Source organism: Pithys albifrons, chromosome 9, assembly GCF_047495875.1.
Source record: "Pithys albifrons albifrons isolate INPA30051 chromosome 9, PitAlb_v1, whole genome shotgun sequence".
NCBI classification, from domain to species: domain Eukaryota; kingdom Metazoa; phylum Chordata; class Aves; order Passeriformes; family Thamnophilidae; genus Pithys; species Pithys albifrons.
Window position 1 is genome coordinate 17,823,558 of NC_092466.1, and position 25,529 is coordinate 17,849,086.

Below are 25,529 nucleotides of genomic sequence, written 5' to 3' on the forward strand. Positions count from 1 at the left end.
TTGATAGACAGTGACTGGAAACCACGAACATTCATTTAAGCGTAATTATCAATTAACTACATTATCCTTACCATAGCAAAGATAACGAAGGAGGATTCCATCAGCCAGGATGGAAAGGGGACACCTGAGCTGTATCAACCTTTTGGCTATAAGTGTACAATGATGCAATTTTTCTGTTTTATTAATAGGAAAGTCCTTTAAGCCTAATTATATTGCCACCAAGCTTTGATGTAAGTATTATTCTTATCCAAAAGACTTCCTTCTGCTCTTAATTACAAAGCTTTTCCTGTTGTGAGTTAATTTTCCTTGCAACAGTGCTGCTTAAGATCTCATCCTTTATCTGAAGGATGCTGACTCATTATTGAGCTTCCTTAATCAAGGGTTTATTTGCACCCTCTCAAGGCTGGGCACTGGCATTAGTAAAGTGGGAGAACTGTGTTCAACCATGGAGAATAACGTTCAGGAATGGAAGAGTCGGAGCTAATAATAAACTACCATAAACTCCCTCACAGGCAGCTTTCCTACAGCTAAGCCCATTCTCCTCGCAGTCTTACACCAAAAGTTCATTTTACAAAAGCTGGCTACAGTAAGTAGCCATGGTTCTGGCCACAGATGGCTTAAAAAATGGAGAAAAGCATGGCATTCGTGTTTCAGATGATCTTTGATCCCTCCACTGCAGTTTAGAAAGTCAAAGTGCAGGTTTGCAGAGACACTTCATGTAGATTATGAACTAATCTGCCAGGTTCCCAGAACTGCTTATGAATAAAATATATGAAGTTTTAATCATATTTATATCAACTTCTTGAAGGCCTTATTACTGCATTCTTGCCTATATTCTTTTGCTCACATCTCCTGCAGAGTGAGGAATTAGTCTAGGGGCTTCAGTCACACATTTGAAAGTGAAGATGCTGTTTCCCACTGATCTTCAATAACGAAGTGTACCTGTATTCATTCTAACCCATCAACAGCTTAGCAAATTTAAGCAATTTTTTGGGGGGTGGGAAGCAAAGGCATATGCACAAGGAGATATATTGTAAATTTTAAACACACATGCAAGACATTTGATGCATGTTAAATATGGAGACATTAGGGTCACTTCTCAATTAAACACATTTTTTTAGGTGTTGTATATCTGTTAGTCTGGATGACCCTTTGATAACTGCATATCTTGGCTCATGAGGCTTTATCTAAAGGCCATGTATGCTTTAGCCAAATAGAAAGCTAAAAATATTAGCTATTACCTTTCTCAAGATTATGTAAATCCAACAGTGACTCTAATCTGGCAAACATTATGACACAAACCACGTGACTGGTGGCTAGGAGTAACTCCACCATACTTAGAGATAATATACTGCTGTAACACATTTGCTTTTCTACCACTTTGGAGAAGTTAAAAAATGGAAACACTATGGTTTCAAACAAACACCATCACTGACAAACAACAGAACAAGAAAATAGGACTACTTTTTCAGATTACCTTCAACAAGCTGCCCAGGCAGGTTGTGGATGCCCCATCCCTGGAAGTGTTCAAGGTCAGGTTGGAAAGGGCTCTGAGTAAACTGGTCTATTGGAAGGTGTCTCTGCCCATGGCAGGGAGGGTAGAACTTAATGACCTTTAAGGTGCCTTCCAACCCAAACCATTCTATGATTATAACATGGTCTCCAGAGCAAATATCTTCATTACTAGAAAATAGTAAGCTGATGACTGGTAGCACTGGGCAGATTCTCCATTTCTCAGGATGGAAAAAACATCTGGATTTTTACCACAGCATTTTCATAGCACAAGGCAAACAACATCCATCTGCAAGTAAACAAAGAACACTTGCCCTCTCCCAACTATAAAAGAAAACCATTTATACATGAAAATTGTATTTGAAAATGTAAAAAAAATCATTCAGTTTACTTCACAGTAAATCACAGAATGATTTAGGTTGGAAAGGACCTTTAAAGGTCATCTAGTTTCTACCCCCAAGACTGCCCTTGCTGTAACCATTTTCCTACAACATTTGATTGTGTGACAAACTCAATTACGTTCAAGTCCTTCAAAAAGAACCTCTCAGTTTTCACTTTAGTTGCTCCCAAAAGGCGCTTTTTGCCACTAAGCTCTTTCTAGAAGAAACTGAACACTGCTTCATTCACAGCCATTTGCACCTGCCAAACACATCAGTTTATATGGAATTTAAGAAAGGAGACAGAGAAAGCAGCTCTTAAGAGATTCATGTTACTGTTTTAACCAACACATGGGACATTCACATTTCATATGTCAGAAAATCTTTCAATTTCAGGTTTGCAAGTTAAAATTAACTTAATAATACATTACCAATTACTCACCTTTAAAGACTATGATGTTTTAATATTATTTTATCAAATAAACTCCACAGGAACAGTTACATGGAAGTGCAACTTGGTGTCAGAGAAAGAACAATCAGAGGTACCTTTCTGAAGAACCCCAGTAACTCCAAAACAAATTCAATTTACAGTATTATTTTGGAAAAAATACCGTGAGTGAGATTAAAACTTTAAATTAAAGATGACATTTCAGAATTCTAAGCAATTTGACACATGTTACCCAGATAGGAGGTCTTCCAGGCAATGATGACTACAGAAAAATGAGTTGGATTGTAGCATATCATCTTAAATAAGTATGCTGGTTAAACCACGAGATAAAATGTTACAGGCAATTATAACACGTTTTGATGTTTCATAAAAACAGCTTAAATGCTTTCTGAACATGTATGACCTTCTTATAAGCATTAAGATGTGCTGAAGAATATACCTGATAAAACTCAAACTCCTTAGTAACTACTATTCTTTAAACAAAGCCCCAGAAGGTTCTTCTAAGAGCACTCGACAGTTACATAACGTGGAGACACCAGCAGAGAAATGCAATAACTGTGTATTACTTTTACAAGTTTCATACCTAGGAGTTGTGTGATGTTTACTCACCTGCTGAATAATTCTGGAATCTTTCGGAAGGTTTTCCCTGGGTGGGACTTTTCCAAACAACTTCCAGCCAGGAGCGCTTTGGACAGCAGGTTTGAGCTCCTTTGCCTTTTTAGTGAAAAAGTTTCTGAAAAGAGAGGAGGGTTTTCTTTTTGTTTATTATAAGCATATAAACAAATAATATTGTGCCCACTTATACTTCTTAAAACACAGTTCACCACTGGGGTGAACTGTAGATATTTACTGCTCAGCAAATGCATAGAATGCTACTTTAGTTTTCTCTTCTACTTAAAAATAATTAACTTGAAATGGAGCATCTTTCAGCACAGGTGCTCTGATGCTAAATACTTGTCCTTAATATAAGTCAGCTTTACCTCTGAATTCTAAGCTACTTGCTGTAGTATCAGAGCTTTTTCTAGTAAAACAAGGGTCTTTCTTAAACGTAAGACAGTAGCATGAGACAGCTCTCAGACCTTTGTTTGGGGGTTGCTTTAAGTGTATCTTACTAAATATTTGGAGACTGAAACAAGAACAGTTGAAAACCACTGCATAACAGATTTAAAAAAGAAATGGTAAATTATTACCTCTACTAACATTCACTGCAATTTTCACACCTTCAACTTTCATAACATGGACAGAAAAACCAGGGAACAATCACACAGCTTCAGTTTAGCAGATAACATTTACCATTGCCTAAAGCAATTACACTCAAAAAAGCAAATGACTGCATTGCTGTGACTTCTTAGAAAGCCAACCATCACAAGACCATATTAGCTCCCATTTGCGTAGATACTCAGCTGCACTATTTGGCTCCAATCACAAGCTCCCACAGAGCATGCTATGTATGAATGATTAGAAAGTGAGAGAAGTGTATTTATCCTGAATTTTTGAAAGTTACTTTCCAGAAACTTGGAACACAAAGGAATTAAAAGCCCAGTAGTCTGTCAGGTTATTCCTCAGGAAGCTTACAAGCTGACCTCTGAGCAAACAGAAGACAGAGCACTTTTACTGGAAGATGTTTTAGTGCAGTGCTAACTAGCAAAGTTCACATTCTTCCTCCAGAAAGAGATCTCCAGATTTAATCTGCGCTTGGAAGTATTGCTGTATTTTAAAATATGATTCCTTCTCAAATTGAATGCAGTCACATTTGTGCACAGCAAATAGTCTTTTGGCTTGCCCAGATAAAAGAAGCACACCCCAACAACCACAATCTGTCTGAAAAGCACTCAGTGCTCTCAAATTCCAGTGCTGTCAGTGTTTCTGGTTAGGCAGCACAGCCTTACAATTAGGAACTTTTCGTGTTTCTGAGACATTGTATAGCCCTCAAATACAAACTAGCTTTTCAGTTCCCAGAATGTTTTTTGTCATTTGGGAAACAGGCAAATGCCTGTCACAGAAATCCCTTCCACGCAAGTTTGTGTGAATGGACTCTACAGACTGTAAAATTACATGTAGTTGAGGATACAGCCACCAGCAAACAGCAAGCTGGAGAGATGGAGGAGGAATGCTGATGGAGCATGGAAAGCCTCCCAAGAACTGGTAAGCTCAAGACTGGTGGCCCTGTGCTATCCAGGAAGATCAAGAAACCCAGAACACCAAGACTCTCCTTCTGTCTGAGGCCACCAGCACCAGCTTGCCAAAAAAACCAAACCAAACCAACCAACCAGACAAACAAAAAACCACCACCACAAAAAGACCCTGCATTCAAGAAAATAGCAGCTGCTATAGGTAAGGGAGTACAGGATTACATACACTCCTGATGAAAGAGAGCACCATAACAGATCTTTTGAATGCCCAAACAGAAGCTGTTGCTGCCTCACCACACTGTGCCACTTCTATGGAGGTGTCCCAGCTGTTGCTCCAGCTGAGTAACTGAGAGAGCATGTTTGGGAATAATTTCTTGCACAGTATGAATAGTTGTCTGCCATTAAGGGAATCAAGCGGTTGCTATTAGTAATAGCTTGATTAATACAAGGTGTTGTAGGAAGCATTAGTTATGACTCACACATCCCACAGCTCTGTCCCCATCAGGGAAACTTGCAATATCTCAGTCCATCCCTGTAGAAGCAAAGTCAGCACGCAGAAACATCAACACATGGGTTTCTCACATAATCTGGAAAGACGGGCGATGAAAAAGCCAAGCCACGGTACCCATGTCTTTAAAAGACACTGCCCTCACTCAGTCCAAGGACTGCACACCACTAATGAAATGACCAAGTCCATCTACTAAGGCAAAAAAAAAAAGAAGTACATTTGCATACCTACATAAATAACAAAGGCTCCCTTCACAGTACAGGATACCTTTCACAATGGTTTACATTGTCTTCAAGAGGGAAGGAAGAGCGTTCAAAGAATCAAAACAAAACAAGTATTCTAAAGACATGTCACTAAGCACTGCACCACAGCCTTGCCCTTAAATCTGCAACTCCTGCAGGAACTGTATTTGAAATTACCTGGAGAAGATGTTTCCCCCCAAAAGCACATACCCAAGAAGATACATTCTGGAGTACTGTCCTTGACTTCAGGGATAGCAACAACCATCTAGTCTCTACACATACTATGTAATACCACCGGGATTACTGGGCAGTTGATCTTCACTGCTTCTAGCACTTGTGGAAGCTGAAAGATGTGTATGCCTTTAACAGTAAGAGCAATCTGTCACTGTATCAAAGGTGGTTTGTGAATAACAAGGAACCCGGTAGACTTAAAAAAGGAAGAAACATGTACACAATCAGAAAGTTTTAATTAATATTTCTAGGCAAAAGATTTAAGCATGCTCATGGCTTTTACAGCTCATTTGTTTTGTTTTGGTTTGTTGTGGGTTTTTTTGTTTTGTTTTGTTTTTTAAGACAAATGTAACATTAAAACAAACCTTCCAGAAAGTAGTCTGGAAGAAAAGAAATTTTATTGAGTAGATATTCACTGAAGTCTGTCTTGTGAAAGCAAAAAGCTGGTCAAACTTTAATCATGTCAGAAGAAACCTCACACAGGAATTCTAATCCAAGAGAAATTAATGAGAGGTTTACAAATAAGCTTTGCTGAATATGGAAGGACACTTCTAATACATTGTTTTGGCAGCTAGCAGGGTAACATTTGATGTGTTGTTGACAGCAGTGAAGCCTTTCAAAAGCCTTGTTAAGGAACAGCATCTGTGAATGCTTACAAGTTGCATTCGCTGAATAGCAGAAGTGGACTAGATTTGATACATTTGTTGCTGCTTAGAATATTCATGAGTTTTACCGATCCCAGGAAGAGTCATCTATTGAGATGGCTGAAAAGTCAACAGCATTTTGGTACATAATCTCAAAATCTGTTTGAGACTTCAAAACTCCTTATAAAGAAGCCTACACTTTAGAACTGAATAATGCTTTCTGTTGCAAGGACCCACGGGGCCAAATTATTAAATTAGTTCATTGATTTAAGCTCTAGTTTACAAAAACCCAGGGGAAAAGTTGTAGGTTTCTTCCCCTGCTCCTTTTATAGAACACATATTAACACTCTCAAATGACACTCCAAAATGTTTCAGTAGGTGTCTTGAAAACTTAATGAAGTGCCATAGAATGAGAAGCTGTTACTGGCACAGACCAAGATATCTCTTGCTAACAGGGTTTGGATTACACTACACAAAAACCTGTGGGGCTCTGAGCACACAACTACAACAGCTGTAGGGACAGCTACGAATGCTGGTTTTCCTCCTTATTTTTAACGTTGTTGCTTCAACTACTCCTGCCTGTGCCCACAGCATTCTCTGCAAGTTTCACCATATTGATGGTACAGTAATTCAAAAATGTTAACCACTTCTACATTCTACTACTGCAATTGCTTGTCTCCACTTTGCTTTTGCTTTCAAAAATCACTTTTTTGTTGCTTTTAAGATAAATTAGTGAAGTTTAAATGCAGTTAGAATTAAGTCTCAATAGAGAATAGCTGGAACTTGATATTTCAATGGATTTTTTGTTTTGTTTTGTTTACTTTGGGGGTTTGGCTTCCCTCCTAAGGAAAAAAACCTGAACACAACTTTTTTACCATTTCCAAGCTAGTTATGTGTCAGCCCAAAAGGGTGACAGATTTCCAAGTTTTAAAGGAAGTTACTGAACAATACAAGACAATTACTTCAAGCTTGATCTTAAATTTTATCCAAAACCAGACTAGAAACTGGGCTGCTATATTTACACAACAGTCACTCGAAGAAAGCTGAAGTGCTTTGAATAGCAGCAACCATGAACATCAGCAGGCAGGAAAGGCACCAGGCTGGATGGAACTCCAGCACTCTGCCTCTAAGGTATGAGTGATTCACCTCTTCACTAGACCAAGTAGTCTTGCGACAATCTTTTGTTTGACTAAAAATTACAAACTCTAATCTAGTTTCAAACTAGACATCATTTTGCTACAGTTCTTTCAACAAAGACCACATATATGGAATTCCCTTTTTACAACTCCACTGTGTGCCACAAACAACAGTCTATCAGTATTCTGCTTTGTGCATTCCAGCAACACCTAAAGTTGCTTTCCTTCCCACTCCAAATGCACTCCAAATCCCCAGGTTTCCAATCACTGACTCAAAGGAGCCTGCCAGAAGGTTTCTCTGATGATTCAGAGCTCTGATGTTGTTAAGATATAGTAGTGCATTACTGGAAGCCATCAACTTTATTTATTTCCATTTTTCCCTAGAAGTCCCCTCTGGGTTCAGCATTCTTGACAATAACTCTTAGAAACAGCATTCACAGGTCTGTATCGGCCCTTAGTCCTGTGGCTTTGCAGCAAGATACAGACCCTGATGCACCTCTCCACTCCCTCTGTAAAACTGCAGCCCTTAAGCCCATACATTCAGCAACACTTGTCAGTGCTGCCCCAGCTTAGAATGTCCCAGAAAGCCACCCCAACTATTAAGCCAGTGAGTCCAGTCATGCAGTTTTAATCAGACTTTTAAAGGCATAACAAACACAAAGATAATTACTCAGCCAAAGCAGTCAAGTGTCATAACTTGGGATTTGCCTCCTCAACATCAAAGGAATGGCTGTAGCCTCATTCTACTTTTTATTTGGTGTTAGAGAATCCAGTCATTCAGGCTCAAGCCTCACCTCTTCTGATGCTTTTCTGAGTAGAGAAAGGTGTAGAGGAAGGTTGGATCTTACTGAGCCATTTCAGTAGAGTATCAGTACAAAGCACAATAAAAATGAGCTGATGTTTCTCCAATTTGTTAATCCTGCACTACAAAAAATGGTAGAATTCAAGTGGTATCAAGTACTGACACAAGGATGGGGTCTCAGAAGAGGGAAAAACCACATAATCACCATTACTGTTATACACTAACAAGAAAACATGATTCCTTACAGCTCACTTTAATATACAGATAAATTTCTTTCAAAATGCTACACCATGTTAGAGAAAGAAAACCCAGACAAACAAACTGTGGGCATCCCTAGAAAGCAATCCTTGCAAAACTTGCAGCGTGGCACCAAAGTAATTTTTTTCCCAAATAAAATATACAGAATTCAGAGTTATTTTAGATATAGATGAAATACTGTGTTTAAATCTTTATGCTGAAAGCTCAACTACTATTCTTTGATTTCTCTCCCTTGCAAGGTAACTTTGACCTTGCTCAAGATTTTTACTCACTAATCTATAAATAAAATAGTTCCAAAAAGAGACCTCAAGTTATGTTAGCATACTAAAAATTACCTTTCTTTTTAAGAGAAAAAAGGCAAAATTTGTTGGGTTTTTTTTACTTCACACACATAATCTTGTTTACTGTCACTTTCCATCATCAATCATTTCTTCTCATTGCATTCACCTTTCAAGAGCTTTGATAACAGGGAAGTACCGAGAAAATAAGACTTGAAAGCCTCAAGAACTGACAAAGGAAGTGAGGGCTGATTAGATTTTCCTTTTGATTAAGGGTCTGGTACCTGTTAGTAAACACTGCATAAGACAACTGTCTGATTTTAAAACAAGGGAAGCAACACACAAACAGGAAGGAATCAGCATCCCATCAAGAACATCCTCACTCTATGACATATAATTTTTCTTCACAGAATCACAAAGGATTAGAGGGAAAATCCAGCACAGAATTAATGCTACAAATGAGCACAAATGCACACAAATACAGTTAAAAGCCCTCAAAGCTGCATTTCTCTGCAATAACTGAAGCACATTGAAAACCTAGTGATTCAAATAAAACCTCAGAATTTGTAAAAGGAATATCTGATGTAACAAAATTAATTAAAAACTGTATTTGTATTACAAAACAACTGATGCTGCATCTCCACAAAGAACAGTTCTGCTTATGCCTGCAGTCTGCTCTTGCTCCAACCCTGTGCTCATTTTATGCCTTCCTAGCCATTAAAGATGGGTCTATGCTTGAAATTTGTTGAGATTTGAATTAGTTGAAAGACAAACTGATAAAGAAATTACTTATTTATCCAATAATCTTTAACCAGACAGTTGTATCATGAGGAGTTAGAGGTATGTCCCAAGAACAGCTATAGATGCATTTTACTGGTGTAGAATTAAAATTATTAGTTTTTCTTAAAACCATACTTTCAGAACAGTCTGCACAAATTCTGAAGATCCCTGCAAGCCTGTGGTGCCACATTCCTTCATTACTACAGACGAGTACATAACAAGAATTAATTCATTCACACTGGTACGTCTTTACCATGTGTAAAACACCAAAGCTGCTTAAGAACACAAGAGAATTCTTCTTCATTCTCCAGTCTTGTCCACTCTGTTAAGGTCTTATGTTCAATAACTTGGAAATAAAAGCAGAACAAACCCATTGCTTTATTAAGCACCATTAGCCCGTCTGCTTTAAATAAGACTTGTCAATAATTTACATACAGAAACAAATGTAACTCAACTCTAGGCATAAATAATGAATCATTAAAAGGAAATAAAACTTTTGGTTAGCCACTTACAAAGCCTGCAGAGCAACAGAAGTAGGATTCTATTTCTACATCTTAGACTGTTTATATACAGTACACAATTTGTAAGAATTGATAAAAAAGTGTGTCCAAAAAGTTACTATATGTTCAGAGTGGACACAGTAATTACTTCTTAGACCAATGGATAGCATGTCACAGCCTCCCTGATATTTTAGATTGGAATTACATGACCTTGTCCACGAGCTGTTTACTCAGTTTCACACACTCATAGTTGTTTTCTCACATTAGTTATGGCTGGAAAAGTGACATGAACATAAACACATTAAGATCAAATATCCCCTCCTTTACAAACATACTTTTAAATTCATCCTTTACCCTCACATTTCAACCTTAATTTCTAAGTTAATATGCAAGTATTTTTTGGCTTAGCTTAAAACTCTTAAGATGGAGATTTAGAGCAAAACACTAATACATTTAGAATGTATCAAACATTCTACATTTTCAATTTCAATAGCTTCAAATAACGTCAGCCCTTTTGGATTCAATACACTCAAATGGCTGCCCTCCCTCAGCACAAGTTTCTAAGCTCTGTCCTACACTGGAGGAGATGGGACTCAACCAATTTTACAGTTTGTGTCTTCCACTCTCTTGCCACAAGAAGCAATTAGACACAAACTTCCCTTTAAACTTTATTACCCCAAACACAGATCTGTTATAGAAGTTTCTAGTTTTAGCACCCTTTAGCAGCACAAAGATATCCTCTTTCTCTCCACACCAAGACACCCCAGAGAATATCCCAAACCACTCTCTCCAAAGGCATTTCCACATTTGCATCTGTAATACTCTAAACCTACAGACTTTAGTGCTTATAAGCAAGTTTTTGGTTTCCTCCTCCTCCCACATAAAAAATTTAAATAAGAAAACAAAACTATCGTAACCAGAACATGCATCTTTAGCAAGACCAAGCCTGTAGTATTTTTTTTAATTGAATATGATGTTTCCATTGATATTAGTGGTAAACTAAAACCTCACCTACAATTAGGTATACCTGGAATTCAATGAACTGCCAAGGACCAGCTGCTAAGGATTGAGAGGCAGGGAAAGAGGTGGCCTCTGGCCTCTTAGAGAGGACAAAGATTAACAGAACTATTGTTCTAAAGATACTAAATTAGATCAACTCTATTGCTCAAACTCTCATTTGATACCAGTCTCAAAGTGGCTTTACCAACTCTGCTGGCAAAACAGTTTTACTACAGGCACACAAATACTTGGGAAGTTTTAGGAGTTGAAAGTGTTTAGGGGTATTACAGAACACTCTGTACAGAACACTTAGTGATAAACAGCACTTTACCACTCTCCATTACACTCTTAACAAAGAGCTGTTGCACAGGTCAGCTTTACAAACAACTCAAGCATTCAAAAACTTACAAATGCAAGGTAAGACATGGTTAAATTTCAGAATGCTCAAACACAAAGTGAGTAAAGGAAGATAATCAGTCCAGACTCACCTTTACTTTTCAGAGTAAAGCAGCAAAACAGAGCTCTCTGCCAGACTATTCTAACATCTTCATATTTGGTCAGGCAGTTTGGCAGCTGTTTAGACACTACATCAAATATGGTCAATATTCCACAATAATAAAATGTCACTTGCGCAGAGTATCTAAAATGAAATCCTAGATCACAGCTGCAAGAAATGGAGCACTTCTACCCACTGCCTACAAATATCCTGCTATTTCTTGCATGGCCAGGAATATCTATTCCAGCAAAGTCAAAGCTAGTTAACCAGCAATATACTCCAAGCAAAAACAAGGCCCCTTCCTCCCACAAATCCACACAGTAGCCACTAAGGGGAAATCCATTTCTCCTCCTTGCTCAAGTGATGTCCTACACTCCCTTCTGCTGCATCAATTCCAACTCTCCATACCTTGCAAGTCAATTCAACTCACTAATCCCACAGAAAACCATCAACATTTTTTCTCTCCCCAGCTTAATGAGCTACAGCAGCTCACAGAGGATCAGATAAATACCAGAAGCAGAGAAGAAACATTTCCTTTGTTTCCTGACAATAGCAAATTCTTCAATCAGCTCACCAAGACATCTCAGAGTATAGCCTAATTAAACAAACTACCTGAAACTGTTCTAGTAGTGAGTCACTTCCAGTTAAAGCAAAACTCACCAGATTTATCAGGGCAGTCACTATCCCTGTAGTTCAAATGTTTGTAAACAATATATACTTTATAACAAAGGTGAGAAAGACTTCCCACCTTTGACTCAGTCCACAAACCTGAGAACTGTAAGTTAAGACATAGAAGCAGAGTTTTATTTTGAAGACTTTCCCAAGACCTGGCAATGATTGCTACTCTGCCCAACCTGGTTAAACCTCAGTTAATATTTTTCCCTTCTCCTCCCAGACAGAGTGCCTGTCAACTACTTAATTGTGCAATGTCCTGTACTACTGTAGTACTTGTGTAGCCACTCAGTGTATCAGGTTCCTGCTCTGGTTAGCAATTCACAATATATTTCATGTCACTGCTTCAGTGATCAATTGCAGAAATATTACAAACCACAAGAATTTATTTTGCATCTATTAGCTAACTCTTTTCAGTTTTGCTTGATGGTGTTTTACAAAACAAGTAAGAAAGTTCCCGATCTATCACTCAGCTACCAATGGAATTTCAGGAACATCAAACGACTTGCAAAACACCTACAGTTTACAACAAAAAACTAGAGTCATAGAAACAGGTTGGAAAAGACCACCAAGATCATTGAGTCCAACCATTAACCCAGCACTGCCAGGTCCATCCATGACCCTGAGTGCCACATGCACACGTCTTTTAAATACCTCCAGGGACAGCAGCTCAACTACTTCCCTGGCAGGCTGTTCCAGTGCTTGACTAGCTTTTCAGTGAAAGCATTTTTCCTAATATCCCATCTCAACCTTCTTTGTCACAACTCAAGGCTGTTTCCTCTCAAGCTATTGATTGATACTTGAAAAAAAGAGACTGACACCCAACTAACAGAGTGACACCTCCCTTCAGCCTCCTTTTCTCCCGACTAAACTACTTCAGTTCTTCAGCTACCTAAAGTAGATGCTTTGTGCTCTGGAATCTCCACTGCTTCCCATTTCACAGCTACCAACCACTCAAATACCTTTGGTAGTCTATGGATTGTTTGGGGTTTTTTTGAAGTATTTTGGCTTCCAGCATACAAACAGCTCCATTATTGCCCAGCAGCAAGACAGACAAGATCATACATTAATGGGTGCATTAGGCAACTGAAGCAATACAGGTAGGACTAAGCTTTGCAGGGTCTGAGACCAGACCAGGGCCAAGCTTTCCCTGCTACAGAAAGCAAAGGAGATGGCATCAACCACTCAGCTGCTCTTGGACCACACAAGATGTGTGAAAAGCACCTTTTACCCACAGTGTCTTCCTCAGCAACAGAAGCAGCAGGCACAAGGATGGGTTTGTGTGGCTCCAGCAAAGGCAGAAGAGCTATAGGTGTTGCATTGCTATCTGTATCTCTGGTGTCTTTTCTCCTTTACTTCTACATAATCACTTAGTTTGCCTATTCCTATAGCTGACCTTCAGGAGGTTTAGATCAACAGAATGCCCCAGGCAAGGGGAGCCAACAAGGAAGCTTTTCTTATACTACATTATCAAAAGAGATTCATTCACTTACCCAAGAGCACACTAAATAAAACTTCCTAATAAGAGAAACTGAACATAGTTTCTTCCTAATAAAGGAGTTCGTTGGAGAAGAAGAGAAAAAAAATTTTCGGAAAGTATCCCTATAGGCTACAGGTATTCTTTTCAGTCAGAAGGTAAGAAAGCAGGAAAGGAATTTAAAAGAACACTACTCTGAGTGTTTGGCCATCAGAAGTTCTGAAAGAATAAACTCATCTATGACCACAAAAACTAGTTTTCTACTAATTGAAGTTCATCCACATAACATCTATGCACCTCTCATACTGTTACCCCAACGCTAAGCCAGAAGCAATATGGTCTGCAGGCAGCTTGCACAGCTGACTGGTTTCTGAAATTACAGAGCCAAATTAGCAGCCTCTCTTTTGCAGGCTGTCCTTATGTTCAGGCATCATTCAAAAATCTGCAGGATTTTTATGCTGGAGCCCTCTCAATCTCAAAGGTTTGACAGAGCCTGGGTAACAGGCTGCAGTATGAGAGAGCTGAGGCAGTAACTCTGCTTCACCTTCTTAGAAAGTAGTAATAAAAAGACAGGCACACGCTGAAGCTGAGGAGTTTAAAGCAATGCCTACCACCCAGTCCAACAAGCCTAGTCCCTTCCCAGCTGAACAGCAAACAAGACCAATGACAGATAAAAAAATGACAGACTTTATATCATAAACATTTCAGTAGCTCCAATAAACTGAGGAGAAGAATAAAAATTTTTGCATCCATGTGAACAAAACGTGACGAAAACCCCTTTTTTTATTCTTAAGCAATCAGGACAAAAAAGCCTAATGAATAATTGAACAGCCATGAGAGCAAAAACATAAAACTATCATTTTCTTAGAGGCCAGCTGTGATTAAAGTGACCTCCTTTGGCTTTTATTTCCCATGTAAAAGACTCTCCTTTTAGTCATAGCCTATTCAGAAGAGATGTCCCATTGACTTTGTCACTACTCTCAATATATTGAGTCTAAGAAATACTCTGAGACAAAATAAGCAGAAGAGACCAAGTAATGAAAAGGCCTTCTGCAAAATGAAAGGCGAGGAGAGGGGAAAAGGAGATGCTTTCAGGTTAAGTCAAAATCCCTCTGTAAAACACTCCTTAGCAAAACCAGCTATGAATCCAACAGTTTGCTGTACACTAAACAGCAACTTCAGCTGTTTGTCTTGGAAAAAACCCACACACACCACTCTCCCCTGCCTCAAAAAAAACAAACAAACAAAAAAAAAAAACAAAAAAACTCCAAAAAACAAAAAAAAAACCAACGAAAACCTATAGAATAATTTAAGAAGAACTTTATGAAAACTCTTATTAGGGTTACAAAATTCCTACTGCAAATGTAAGTACCAATGTAGAATATTACGCTGTCCACCAAGGAGAGGAGAGAAATTGCTAATAATACTTTAGTCTTTATAAAATGATGAAGACTACACATATGGCTCTAAGGTTTTTAGAGGTGACATCTATTTAGTCAGCTTTTTGAGGGGGGGAAGACTGACTGGAGACAGAAGCTGAAGAAATAATATGGCAGTCCCAAACCTACCCAGAGTGAAATCGGCATAACACTCTTCTGCTTTCACACCTGAAATTTAACTTTGATTTGCAAGACAAGACATCCTAACCAAAATGATGCTATGGGTACACAGTATCTTACCTATGGTAAAACACCCATTGTAATGTTTTCCAGCAACACAAAACTCTTTAAAACCTATGCATTGTGAGACCTGAGAGTGAAGCTTTCAGGCATTTACAACTCGCAGATCTTGAGGCCTTGCTCACTTTTGTGAGCTGCTTGGAACTGGTTCACTAATAAAACCAAGGGTGCTGTCCTTTAATTTCCTGCAATACAGATCATTCTTAGCAAACAGTGAAGGAAGAATCTACAGAGGAACTTTTCAATTCAATAATACGAATGCTACTTCTTATTTATATTAACTTAATTATGTCTCTAACACAGGAAAAAATAACACTGCATGAAGTTACTCCCAGATTTGGGTCCAGGGTCCTTGCCTACTTTCTCCAGTCAGATTTAATTCAAATCAATCATATGTATCCTCTTGTTCACTTAAATTACAAGATTGCTTAGAGAAAGCAAAAATAACTGGGTCCAACAAAACCAGAACGGTGAAGGGTGGCCTCATGATTTCTACAGGGATGCTTTGTTGTATTCCCTTAGCTCTTCTCTCCAATTATCTTTCCAATAATCTGACATTATATACGCTGCGTTTTTGTTGTTGCTGTTTGTGTTTGTTTGTTTTAATCTGGACAATACAAAACCAACCCCAAAATCAAAAAGAAAACACAAAAGCTATTTCAGGATGTCAGTAAGATCTGACCAAGATATAGGCATAGGCAATACCAAAACATAAATTAAGCACTGCGAAGTGACCCCATCAATCCTGTTCCCTTTACATGAACAGAAGGTTTAGAAGACCCATGGCAAACAGGACAGCTCATTCCCACTTGACTCTTGTTTTTGACTAAAAGCCCAATAAATATACTTTTTCTCCATTGATGCACGGTACATCCCCCAAAGTTTCATGCAGCCTTACATAGCAGAACTTTTCTCTAGCAAAAACATTCACTCTGGTGCTAAACATTGACAAGATGTATCTGTAGGTGCCCCTGTATTGCAAAAAGATGCAAGTGCTACTTAGTAACGAAATGAAATAAACTACAGAGTAGCAACAGTACCATGTACACAAGTAACAACAGTCAGGGAGGTAACCCTGTTTCCAACCCTCCACAGTCTCTGCCAAGGACATCCGTAGAGGCAAGAAGATTAGCAGCTTTTGAAGAACTATGTACTTATGGAACCACAGGACTGTTTTTACAATGAGTGAGAAAAAGATGTGAGCATCAGAGATTTTTTTTTACTTCTTTGTTCCTACAAATACTGACTCCCTTCAACTCTCCATAATCTCCCCAAGTGAATATTTTTCAAAACTTCTGGACAATCAACACAACCATTCTGGGTGAGCAAGGAAGGATGAGACGAGAGACAGTTTCTATAAGCATGTGTGCCAACTAGCCATAGATGCTTACAACCCCTTACACCTATTTCTCACAACACATCACAGAGACCTACCAGAAGTGGAAGCTACGAATTAAGTCCTTTATGAATCTTGTTAGATGGATATTGGAAAACAAGTATTTGGAAAAATGGTGCTGCACTATAACAAAGCAAGTATCACTGCTGTTGTCAACAGTAAGCTTTGAATCCAGAAATAAGAAGCTTTGCCAACTACTAGATACCTAAATTTGTCTAGTAAATATACAACTCAGAAAGGAATAATATCTATACAAGCTGAAAAGATGACTGGCACATACTTGTAGAACTATGAAGTAGAACTCATCTTTAAGAGGTGCAGAATCACAGTATCTTTATCTCAGCCCTGGAATACCTACTTGACCTTTTTGGTTAACTGTTCTGCTCTGTATGGGCTGCTTTGGGGAGTAGAACATACTGCAGTCAAGACATCAGTCAAGTCATCATGATTTAATTCAACTGTCCACACAACATTCCTGCTCACTGAACCATTCTGTACCCAAAAGCAACCCACTGGCACTACCCAAAAGCGACGAACAACCGAAGAACAGAGCGTTGCCCTTGTAAGAGGCCATGTGAGACCACAAACCACAAGCACAACGCCTGTATGTGGCTGCACTATGAAACACACACAGGAATACAAGGCAGTGACAGGACATTTTCAAGAAGCCACTTAATGCTCTGACCAGAACAGCAGCACAGCAGAGACAAGTGACCAGAGTCATACAATTTCCTCTGCTCCACATACCTCTGATCTACTCACAGCATCCCATTTCATATGCCAAGAGAAACAAGAAGTAGAGCAAAACCGATTATTTTTTGGTTAAAAGCTGTTAGCGTTGATTTGACAGGCTTAATGATTTGGCACAAATACAATTCAAGATCCCAGGACCAAATATTACACCTAATACTTAGCTGAAAGAAAGGCTTTAATCGCTGATGCAAACTTTCTCAGGATAATAGAATAATTATTAATTACAATCTCAAGGGCACAGTCCTTCCTGTCACAGAGTTTGAGTAAGAAGGTTCTGTTGACAGCTGCTTGCTTTTTCCCCCACCTCACCTCACAGGTTTCTCCTCCAGTTCAGTGAAATGAAGACAGACTATTAACATGGATTATTTCAAAGAACTACGAAGCAGGCCAGTCTGGGAACAAGCAGCTGGAAACAGCAGCCTCCTAACCCAGATCTGTCTGATCAGTCAAACTCTTCAGTCATGACAATTACAACAGGGAAGCTTTCACAATGAAGGCAGTAGGACTTCCCCCGGTCTTCTCTCATTTTTTAAATAACTGCAAGAACTGTCCACTTTCTCAAAAAATTTCCATATAATTATGGCTATTAGGAAAAACAGTGGGAGCTATCAAATTTTAAAGAGTTTGCAAACTGGACAAAGAGCATTTTAAGTGCAAAACATCCTACCTAAGATGCTCCAGGTTGCTGATCTACCTGTATTTGGCACATCCAGTACCTTTTTTTGGTACACTGTGGGAGCAGGTACATATTCTGACAAAACACAAATCTGTTGTTCTCTCTTCAGCAGGTACTTCTGATAAGACACAGCCAGTCCACACAACATAAACTTTGTGGAGCAACATCATTTATTGCTCTGCACTCATTCAAAAATACAAGAAACCTTCTCCTGAGAAGCTTCACAAGGAAGTATAGTTGCTACCGATATTCAAAATGGATGATTTTTTACACCATTTGAGTCCTTACCACCAAGATCTGTTCTCTAAGAACCAGAAGATAATCCACTTACAATGGCAACTATCAGTTTTGAATGAATCTGGGCAGTTTAAAACAAAAGAGAGAAGACTAAACTTTTAAAGTTCAGAAGACAAGAACTAACTACTAAAAAAGTTACAGAAGTTTAATTATCATTTTTCAAAGCAATGCAGATTATCCACTCTACCATTACGTATCTGGAGACAAAGCTATCAAGGAAGACAAGTCTGGATTTGTTTTTGAAGAAAATAATAAACATTTTCATTAGTAGATCTCATTTTGACTGCTGAGATTAAATCAGCCGTAACTAAGGCACTTCTATAAATGTAAAGGCAGAGCTGAAGACAAAGTTTCTGAAGCTGGTATTGCTCACTAGGCCAAATGCACAAGAGGCACAGCTGGGCCAGTAAGGGGCTATGAAATAGGATTTGCTGAGAGCCATTCTTCAGTGAGGCATCTGGACTAGAGGGTCTGTCAGGACAGAAGCAATTAAATTTTCCCATGTGTTACCCAACCCTACTGAAAACAGCAAATGTCAGTGTATATTGGCAACAGTTCTACTGCACACCAAGTTTAGTCTTTTCTATTGTCCTGGTTTCATCTGGGAGAGAGTTAATTTCTTCGCAGTAGCTGTTACAGAGCTGTGTTTCAGATTCTGGATGAGAATAGTGTTGATAACACACTGGTTGTTGCTGGGTGTGCTGACCCCAAGTCAAGGACCTACTTTGTGTCTCAAGCTCTGCCAGTGAGGAGGTGCACAAAAAGCTGTGAGGAAGAACAGCCCACACAGGTGATCTGAACTGGTCAAAGAGATATTCCACACCATAGAATGTCATGCCTAGAATATAAACTGGGGGAGTTAGCCAGAAGGGGCCGACTAGAGTGCAGGCATAGGGTCTAGCATCAGTCAGCAGCTGGTGAACAACTGTACTGTGCATCACTTGTTTTTTTTCTTTTTACTATCATTATTATTTATCAATATTATTATATTTTCATTTGTTTCAATTATTAAACTGTTCTTACCTCAACCTACAATTTTTACTTTTGATTCTCCTCCCCATTCCACCGTGGTGGGAGGGAGGCGTGCAAGTGGCTGCATGGTGCTTAGTTGCCAGCTGGGGTTAAACCACAGCATTTAACAGAAATATTCTTCAGAATTCAAATCAGCTACTGCTCTGAGGTAAAAAGAAAAAGGTACAAATGTTACCGGCCAAAGTATTCAAGAAATGAGGCAAAAGGAAGGCAACATACTGCAGCTCACATAACGTGGGAGGGGGGAAGTGTGGGAGGGAAGAACACTAGTAGGAAATAGTAGGAATAGAGGAACATCTCTCCATCTACCCTTGAAACAAAGTGGACACACCAAACTTACTCTGCAACTGTCACTACCATTATCCTCAGACAGGAATCCATCTCCCTCTTTCCTGAGGATCAGCAGAAGGAGCCCATTTCTCAGCTTGGGATCCCACCTTGAGATCAAACCCCTCCCTCCTATCTCAACACTTCCGCTAATAGATTTAATCTTACTTTGTCTCTTTAAAACTGTGCTTTCAGAGTGACTGTTGCACAATAACTATAACTCCTGGGTTTGGAAGAATAAAAACTGTTGGAAACTAAACTTACTCTTTTAAACATAACAAAAATAATATAGAGTATGCTTTAGTAAAGCTGCATCTCCTGTGTAGTATGCTAAAGAATGAGTGATGATACAGAGCTCTTGGATGACAAAGCTCGATGTCCTATGGTTTTTTGTTTTGTGCTAGAAACTTAAGAGAATTTGAGCCTTGTCTTTGAACACATTCTAAAATAAATAAATAAACTGTATCTACACTGTCACTAAGTAGCAAAGGCTTTATAAGCTTTAAAAATTCCACAATCATTCATAAGTAGCTTCCAATACCAACAACTTTCACCTTATTCCCCAAGCAGTTTAATCAGTACCACTGATCGCCACTGTGATCATCCAGACAGTAAAATGCTCTGCTACAGGAAGCAAATTCCAGTTTGAAGTCCATGTAGTTTGCAGCAATAAAAGCGCCTTTATCATAATGCCGACAGGTCCGACGCAAAGCCTGTCTTACTCTGAAAGTACCCGCTTGATGCCAAAAGACCTCAAGGCTGGAATCGCTCTTCCTGCAGTAAGACACTGCACTCTCGCAGGACAACCTCGCAGGTCCGGCAGCCCCGAACCCGCGCCCCCGATGTGCCCGCACCCCGCGGGGCATCCCCCGACCCCGGCCCGGGATCTGCCGGGGGCGCCGCACCGGCCCCGCCGCCGGCTCCTTTACCTGGTGAAGAACTCGGCAAAGCTGCTGCCGGCGCCGGCGATGCCCACCCAGTGCCGGGCCCTCTCTGCCGGCTCCTGCGGCGGCGGTGCCGGGGCGGCGGGCGCCGTCCCTCCGTGGGGCAGGTGCTCCGGGGCGCTGCGGCGGCGGCTCACCTCGTACGTGTTGCGGCAGTTCAGGTTCACGTCCGCGAAGCCGAGGGGCAGCGCGGCGGGTTCTGCCCGGTCCCGGCAGGTCCGCACGCCGGGGGCGGCCGGCGCCCTGCTGTCGGCATCGCCGCCGGGGCTGCGGGGCGGCGAGGGGCTGCCGGCTGCCCCCCCGCGCCGCTCCGCCTCGCCCCGCAGCCGGCAGCTCCTCAGCGGCTCTTCCAAGGCGGTTCCCGAGGTGACGGCGCCCGCCGGGCCGGGCGGGCAGGGCAGGAAGCCCCCGTTCTGCAGTTTCGCTTCCTCCTCCTCCGGCCCCGGCTCATCCCGTGCTGCCCGGGGGGGCGGCGGAGGCTCCTGCCGCGGCAGCAGGAAGCCGACGTCCCCGTTGGTCATCCTCCCGCAGGGGCCCAGGGCGCAGGCGGCCCCGTTCGCGGGCTTGTCCGGGCAGCGCTTTCCACCCGCCGCCAGGTACCGCTGCAGCAGCCGCGGCTGTCCCGGCCCGCCGCCCCGCCGGCTCCCATCCCGCTCCCCGTCCTCCTCCTCCTCCTCCTCCTCGTCCGCCGCCGCCTCCTGCCGTCCCGCGGGGAGCACGGCCGCGCCGCCCGAAGCTCCGCCATGGTCCGGCCCCACCATTTGCCGCCGCGGGGCCGGGCCGGGGCGCGCGCCTTCCTCCGCACCGGCGGCGCCGCGAGCGCCTCGGGCAGCGGCCTCGGCGGGGGGCGGGCGGGCCCGGCACACGCAGGCGCGCGGCGCCGGCGGCGGCCCTTCCCCCCGGAAAGTCACCATAGAGAGGCGGGCAGGAAGCGCGCCCGTCCGCCTGCCCACCCTCCCGGGGCGGCCGCACCCACACCCGGAACCATAGAGATGCCACCTAGACAGGCTCTTCCCCGCCAGAGGCGCCGCCGAGGCCCCGCCCCCTCTACCGTAATACACCGAAACGCTCCCGGCGCGCAGCCCCTCCCGCGGGGAATCAGACTTGCTCCATACCTGTATTGAGACAATTCAGCCTGTGTTACTTTGCTTGTGTATGCTTATGCTTGTGGTGGTCCAAACAGTGCCAAAACCACCGTGAGCGCTGCTGTGGGGTAAGCTGTGCTAGGGGCCAGAAGGCGGCTCTTCAGGTTATTGACATTCACTGGAGGACTCTCCTTCCCTCTAACCCATCCCCACTGCCAGACTGGGCTATGGAGATGGCATACCTACATATAGAAATCTATTTCCCTCAGGGTATCACCATTAAGATACAGAAAAGCTGACGACTTCTTATGTGTTCAATTTTTTCTGATTTAAATGTCACTAAACTCACACGGACAGAGAGTTATCTTGAAATCACCCTTATCTGAAACCAGGGTAAAATGGAAAAAAGCAGAAGTACTTATTACCACACGCAATGCAAACCAGCAATGTAATCACACAGATTCTTAACAGTGTAGAACAGAGGAAAGAAAAAAATCTGCTTCTGTTATGATCCAAAAAGCTTTTACTTTCCTCTTTCTATCCAGCTAATCAATTACACACTTACCTAATCTCCAGACTGTCCGTGTCTGCCAGAAACCTGGTGATGTGTTCGCAGAGACTGAGTTTTCTCTTTCTTTTTGTACAAATCCACTCTTTCAGATCCACCTAAAGAATAGGTGCAAGTGGGCAGAGAATGGACACAGATGAAGCAGAAGAAAAGAAACAAATAAGGGGAAACAGGCAACACAGTATCTCACATTCCTCAGCCTGAGGTCATCATTTGCTGAGGCAGTAACCCTGTATTGTTAGTGGAGGCATCTTTTTGGGATGAAATGTAAGGGGAGTCACTGTAATGAAGAGGAAGTCAGAGCCCTTTTCTCCTTTCCCTGAGAGTATTTTGGCCATTTGTTCTCCACCTACCTCTTTTGGGTTTGTGTGTGGGTTTTTTAGAATCAAGAACAATTCCTCCTTAAGTTATTTCATCCACTAATTAGATGCCTTTTTAATTACATGTGTTCAGTCTCAACCCTTTCTGGTTTTTGGGCAGGATATCAGCATGGTCCTCAGCCTACAGCAGTAAATATTTTTGTGGGATCTCATTCAGCTGCAGGGATTCTACTTTGCACTTTTCCTACCAGCATTTCTTGTAACATGCAATGAGAGTGTTTACTTTTCTAAAGTTAACACATTGTTGATAAAGATTTGTTAGTCCTCCCCCATGGTGATTACAGAAAATTCCTGTCTCATTCTTGTGCTCTGTTTGCTTACTGTGTCACTAATACTAATAAAATCACTTCTATGACTGACAAAGCAAAAATGGGAGGGGGGGAGTACTCTTGAGAATTTTGTTTTGGTTTGGTTTTGAGGGATTTTTTGTTTGTTTGTTTGTTTGTTTTTGCCAAGACATACTAGATTTGTATTCTCAAATTGATTTTTTTCAAAAAAATACACATTGGGGGCTATGAGAACAGAAGTCTGTCTTTGCATTCTCCAAACATGTCCTCTTTGCTTAAAAAGTTAAGGTCATATTCAGTATTTAGGAATAATCTCATTGAACTGATTTAATCTGCCCTGAACCTACAGGTGCTGTGCATCAATATAGAGCATGGCTCTAAAATGTTGCCAAGGCTGAGCATCAAGTCCTGGGTACTCTGGAACTCTTTCTGATTAATTCAGTGGCAACGGAAGTCCAGTAAAAAAAACCCAACAAAACAAAACAGGTGAAACTTGAAAGAGTTTTTCCTCCTGAATTCTTTGAGAACTGAACTGGGCTGAGAACTATTTGCAGATGAAAACTCTTAATTGGATTTTACCATAAATTATTTTCTTGATATATGACCAGCATAGAAGCTTTCAAACCTTTCACAGAAAGTTGAGGCAATTGTCACCAGATGTGTAAGAGCAAACGAATGAACAGTTTTCAGTGACAATGTTGGTGTGAATTGACCTTGCCAATGGATCAAAAGCAACTTTTTTTTTTTTGCCATGTTACATTACCATCCTAGTAGTTCTATTGGTTTCATAGCACATGAAGCTGGTGATGCAGATACAGGAATAAATAGCTGGAAGAAAGAGTTGCTTACCTCAGTTTGCAAAGTGTTGCTTGTGAGTGCTGAACCAGGTCCTAAACAATAGTAAACAAGAGTTTATCCTTAAAAGAACAGGTCTCCCTTGTCTTGGGCAAACAGAATAACAGGGAGTGGTTGGAAAGGGTAAGGTTCAATTTGCTGTTGTGTGTTCAAGCTGCACTAAACTGGCAGACAGTCCCCTAGGGAATGCTGCAGCCAGGTACAGCCAGTATGACTGGGACTAATCACAGGCAGTGCAAAAGGGGAGAAACTTTTTAAAGTGTACTATTTATTAAGGCCATTTGTTAAGTATATTTGCTAAGAAATATTTGTCTATTTGTAAAAACCAACGTGCAATGTTTGGCAGTATTTGCATGGATAGACAGGAATGAGGAAAATGAGAGGAGAAAAAAAAAAGACAGGCATATATTTACTATTCAGAAATACCACCTTCTAATTATGCAGTGTTGCATCCTACACATACCCTGAGCTATTTTCCAGATAGCACTGAAAGCTTGAGTTGCTGAGTTATTCTATACAGTTCTTTGTCCTTTGCTTATCACTGCAATGTCCCAATTCAACAGTGCATCACATAATAGCTGTAAATGCAGCCATTGGATGATGGCTGTGTCTGAACTGTGGGATAGTGTAACACATCACTTTTCAGTTCCAGTGGTCTAACTTATCCTGATCCAGTCTTAAGAGCCAATCATACATCATGACTCCACTTCCCCATGCAATGGTTTCCATGGATGGAAAGCCAAGGAAGGACAGAAAGGGAGTTGTCCCCAGTCTAAATAGTGGTGTCTCATGGAGAGTACCCATCATGCAATCAAGACATAACCCGTGCAACTAATATTTCTCATGTTCTACCACAGGGAAAGAAGCACATAGTGCAAACAAGGACTTTTGTTTAGTTCTTTTGTATTCAAACACAAATTTGCTCAGCTTTTATTAGACAAGGAACATAAAGCACTAGATAGTAAGGTGTGTGAGGTGTTGGAACTTCCAGGGCAAAGATTGCAATCAAACAACTCCTGCAGGATGGATTTTTTTTTCTGGACAGGGATGATTTCTAAGTAGTTATTAACTGTGAACTTTAATGTGGACATTCTGTGTGGCTTTTACCAACACAAAGTCCGGGGAAACTGAAGATCAAGAAAAATAACTTGAATCTGAATCAATTTCCAAAGTAGTCAGTGTAAGCTGTGGGGGCTTATCTGTTGTGCTTACATGTATGTAAGTGTTGTGGAACTTTAGATGCTTTAGTCCAGCCATGAGTTTGCAGTAAATCAGGTTTGCCACTGCTTGCCAGTATGGGCTAATAACCTAGCTAGGTAATAGAAAGTTTGTGCTGTCAAATGAGCATTTGAGAGGAATCCAAAGATTGTTCTAAAATACATTTTGGATAGAGTGTAGGGATATGGGAACTTCAAAGAAAGAATGGTGAATATAGGACTACAAAGCCTTCAAAAGGCTTTTATCTGCCTCCTGGTATCACTTCTGCCTTGCTTATATTTTTAGTACTGAACCACTGTCAGTTCTCAAACACGGGTTTTCCAAGCACCAAGCCTTACTGGAGGCAGTGGCTGGGTCTTCTCTTCAGCACAGAAAAAACTGTGCATCCTGCCTGTGTTGTCTGACCATGCAGTACAACTAGAGGCAGCACAGAGATGTGTAACAAGATGATAGACCAAAATGGTCCTTGCGAAACACTGAAATTCAGCGGCTATCACGTGTCACATCTGGCAGGTGCTAGGAGGCTTTCCAGGTTGCTGA

General features: G+C 41.0%; 1 protein-coding gene across 2 annotated transcripts in view; it reads right to left on the bottom strand.

Moving 5' to 3' along the window:
• Nucleotides 1-21,510, bottom strand: part of TBC1D12 (TBC1 domain family member 12) — a 45,699-nt gene extending 24,189 nt beyond the window's left edge. The window contains exons 1-2 of one of the 2 annotated variants that reach the window (XM_071563822.1): nt 20,582-21,510; nt 2,947-3,070 (exon numbers count right to left, since the gene is read on the bottom strand). In XM_071563822.1, the coding sequence (XP_071419923.1) occupies nt 2,947-3,070; nt 20,582-21,510 (1,053 nt within the window). The remainder of the gene's footprint in view (nt 1-2,946; nt 3,071-20,581) is intronic. The other variant, XM_071563823.1, reaches the window with a different exon arrangement.
• Between the last annotated feature and the right edge of the window lie 4,019 nt (nt 21,511-25,529).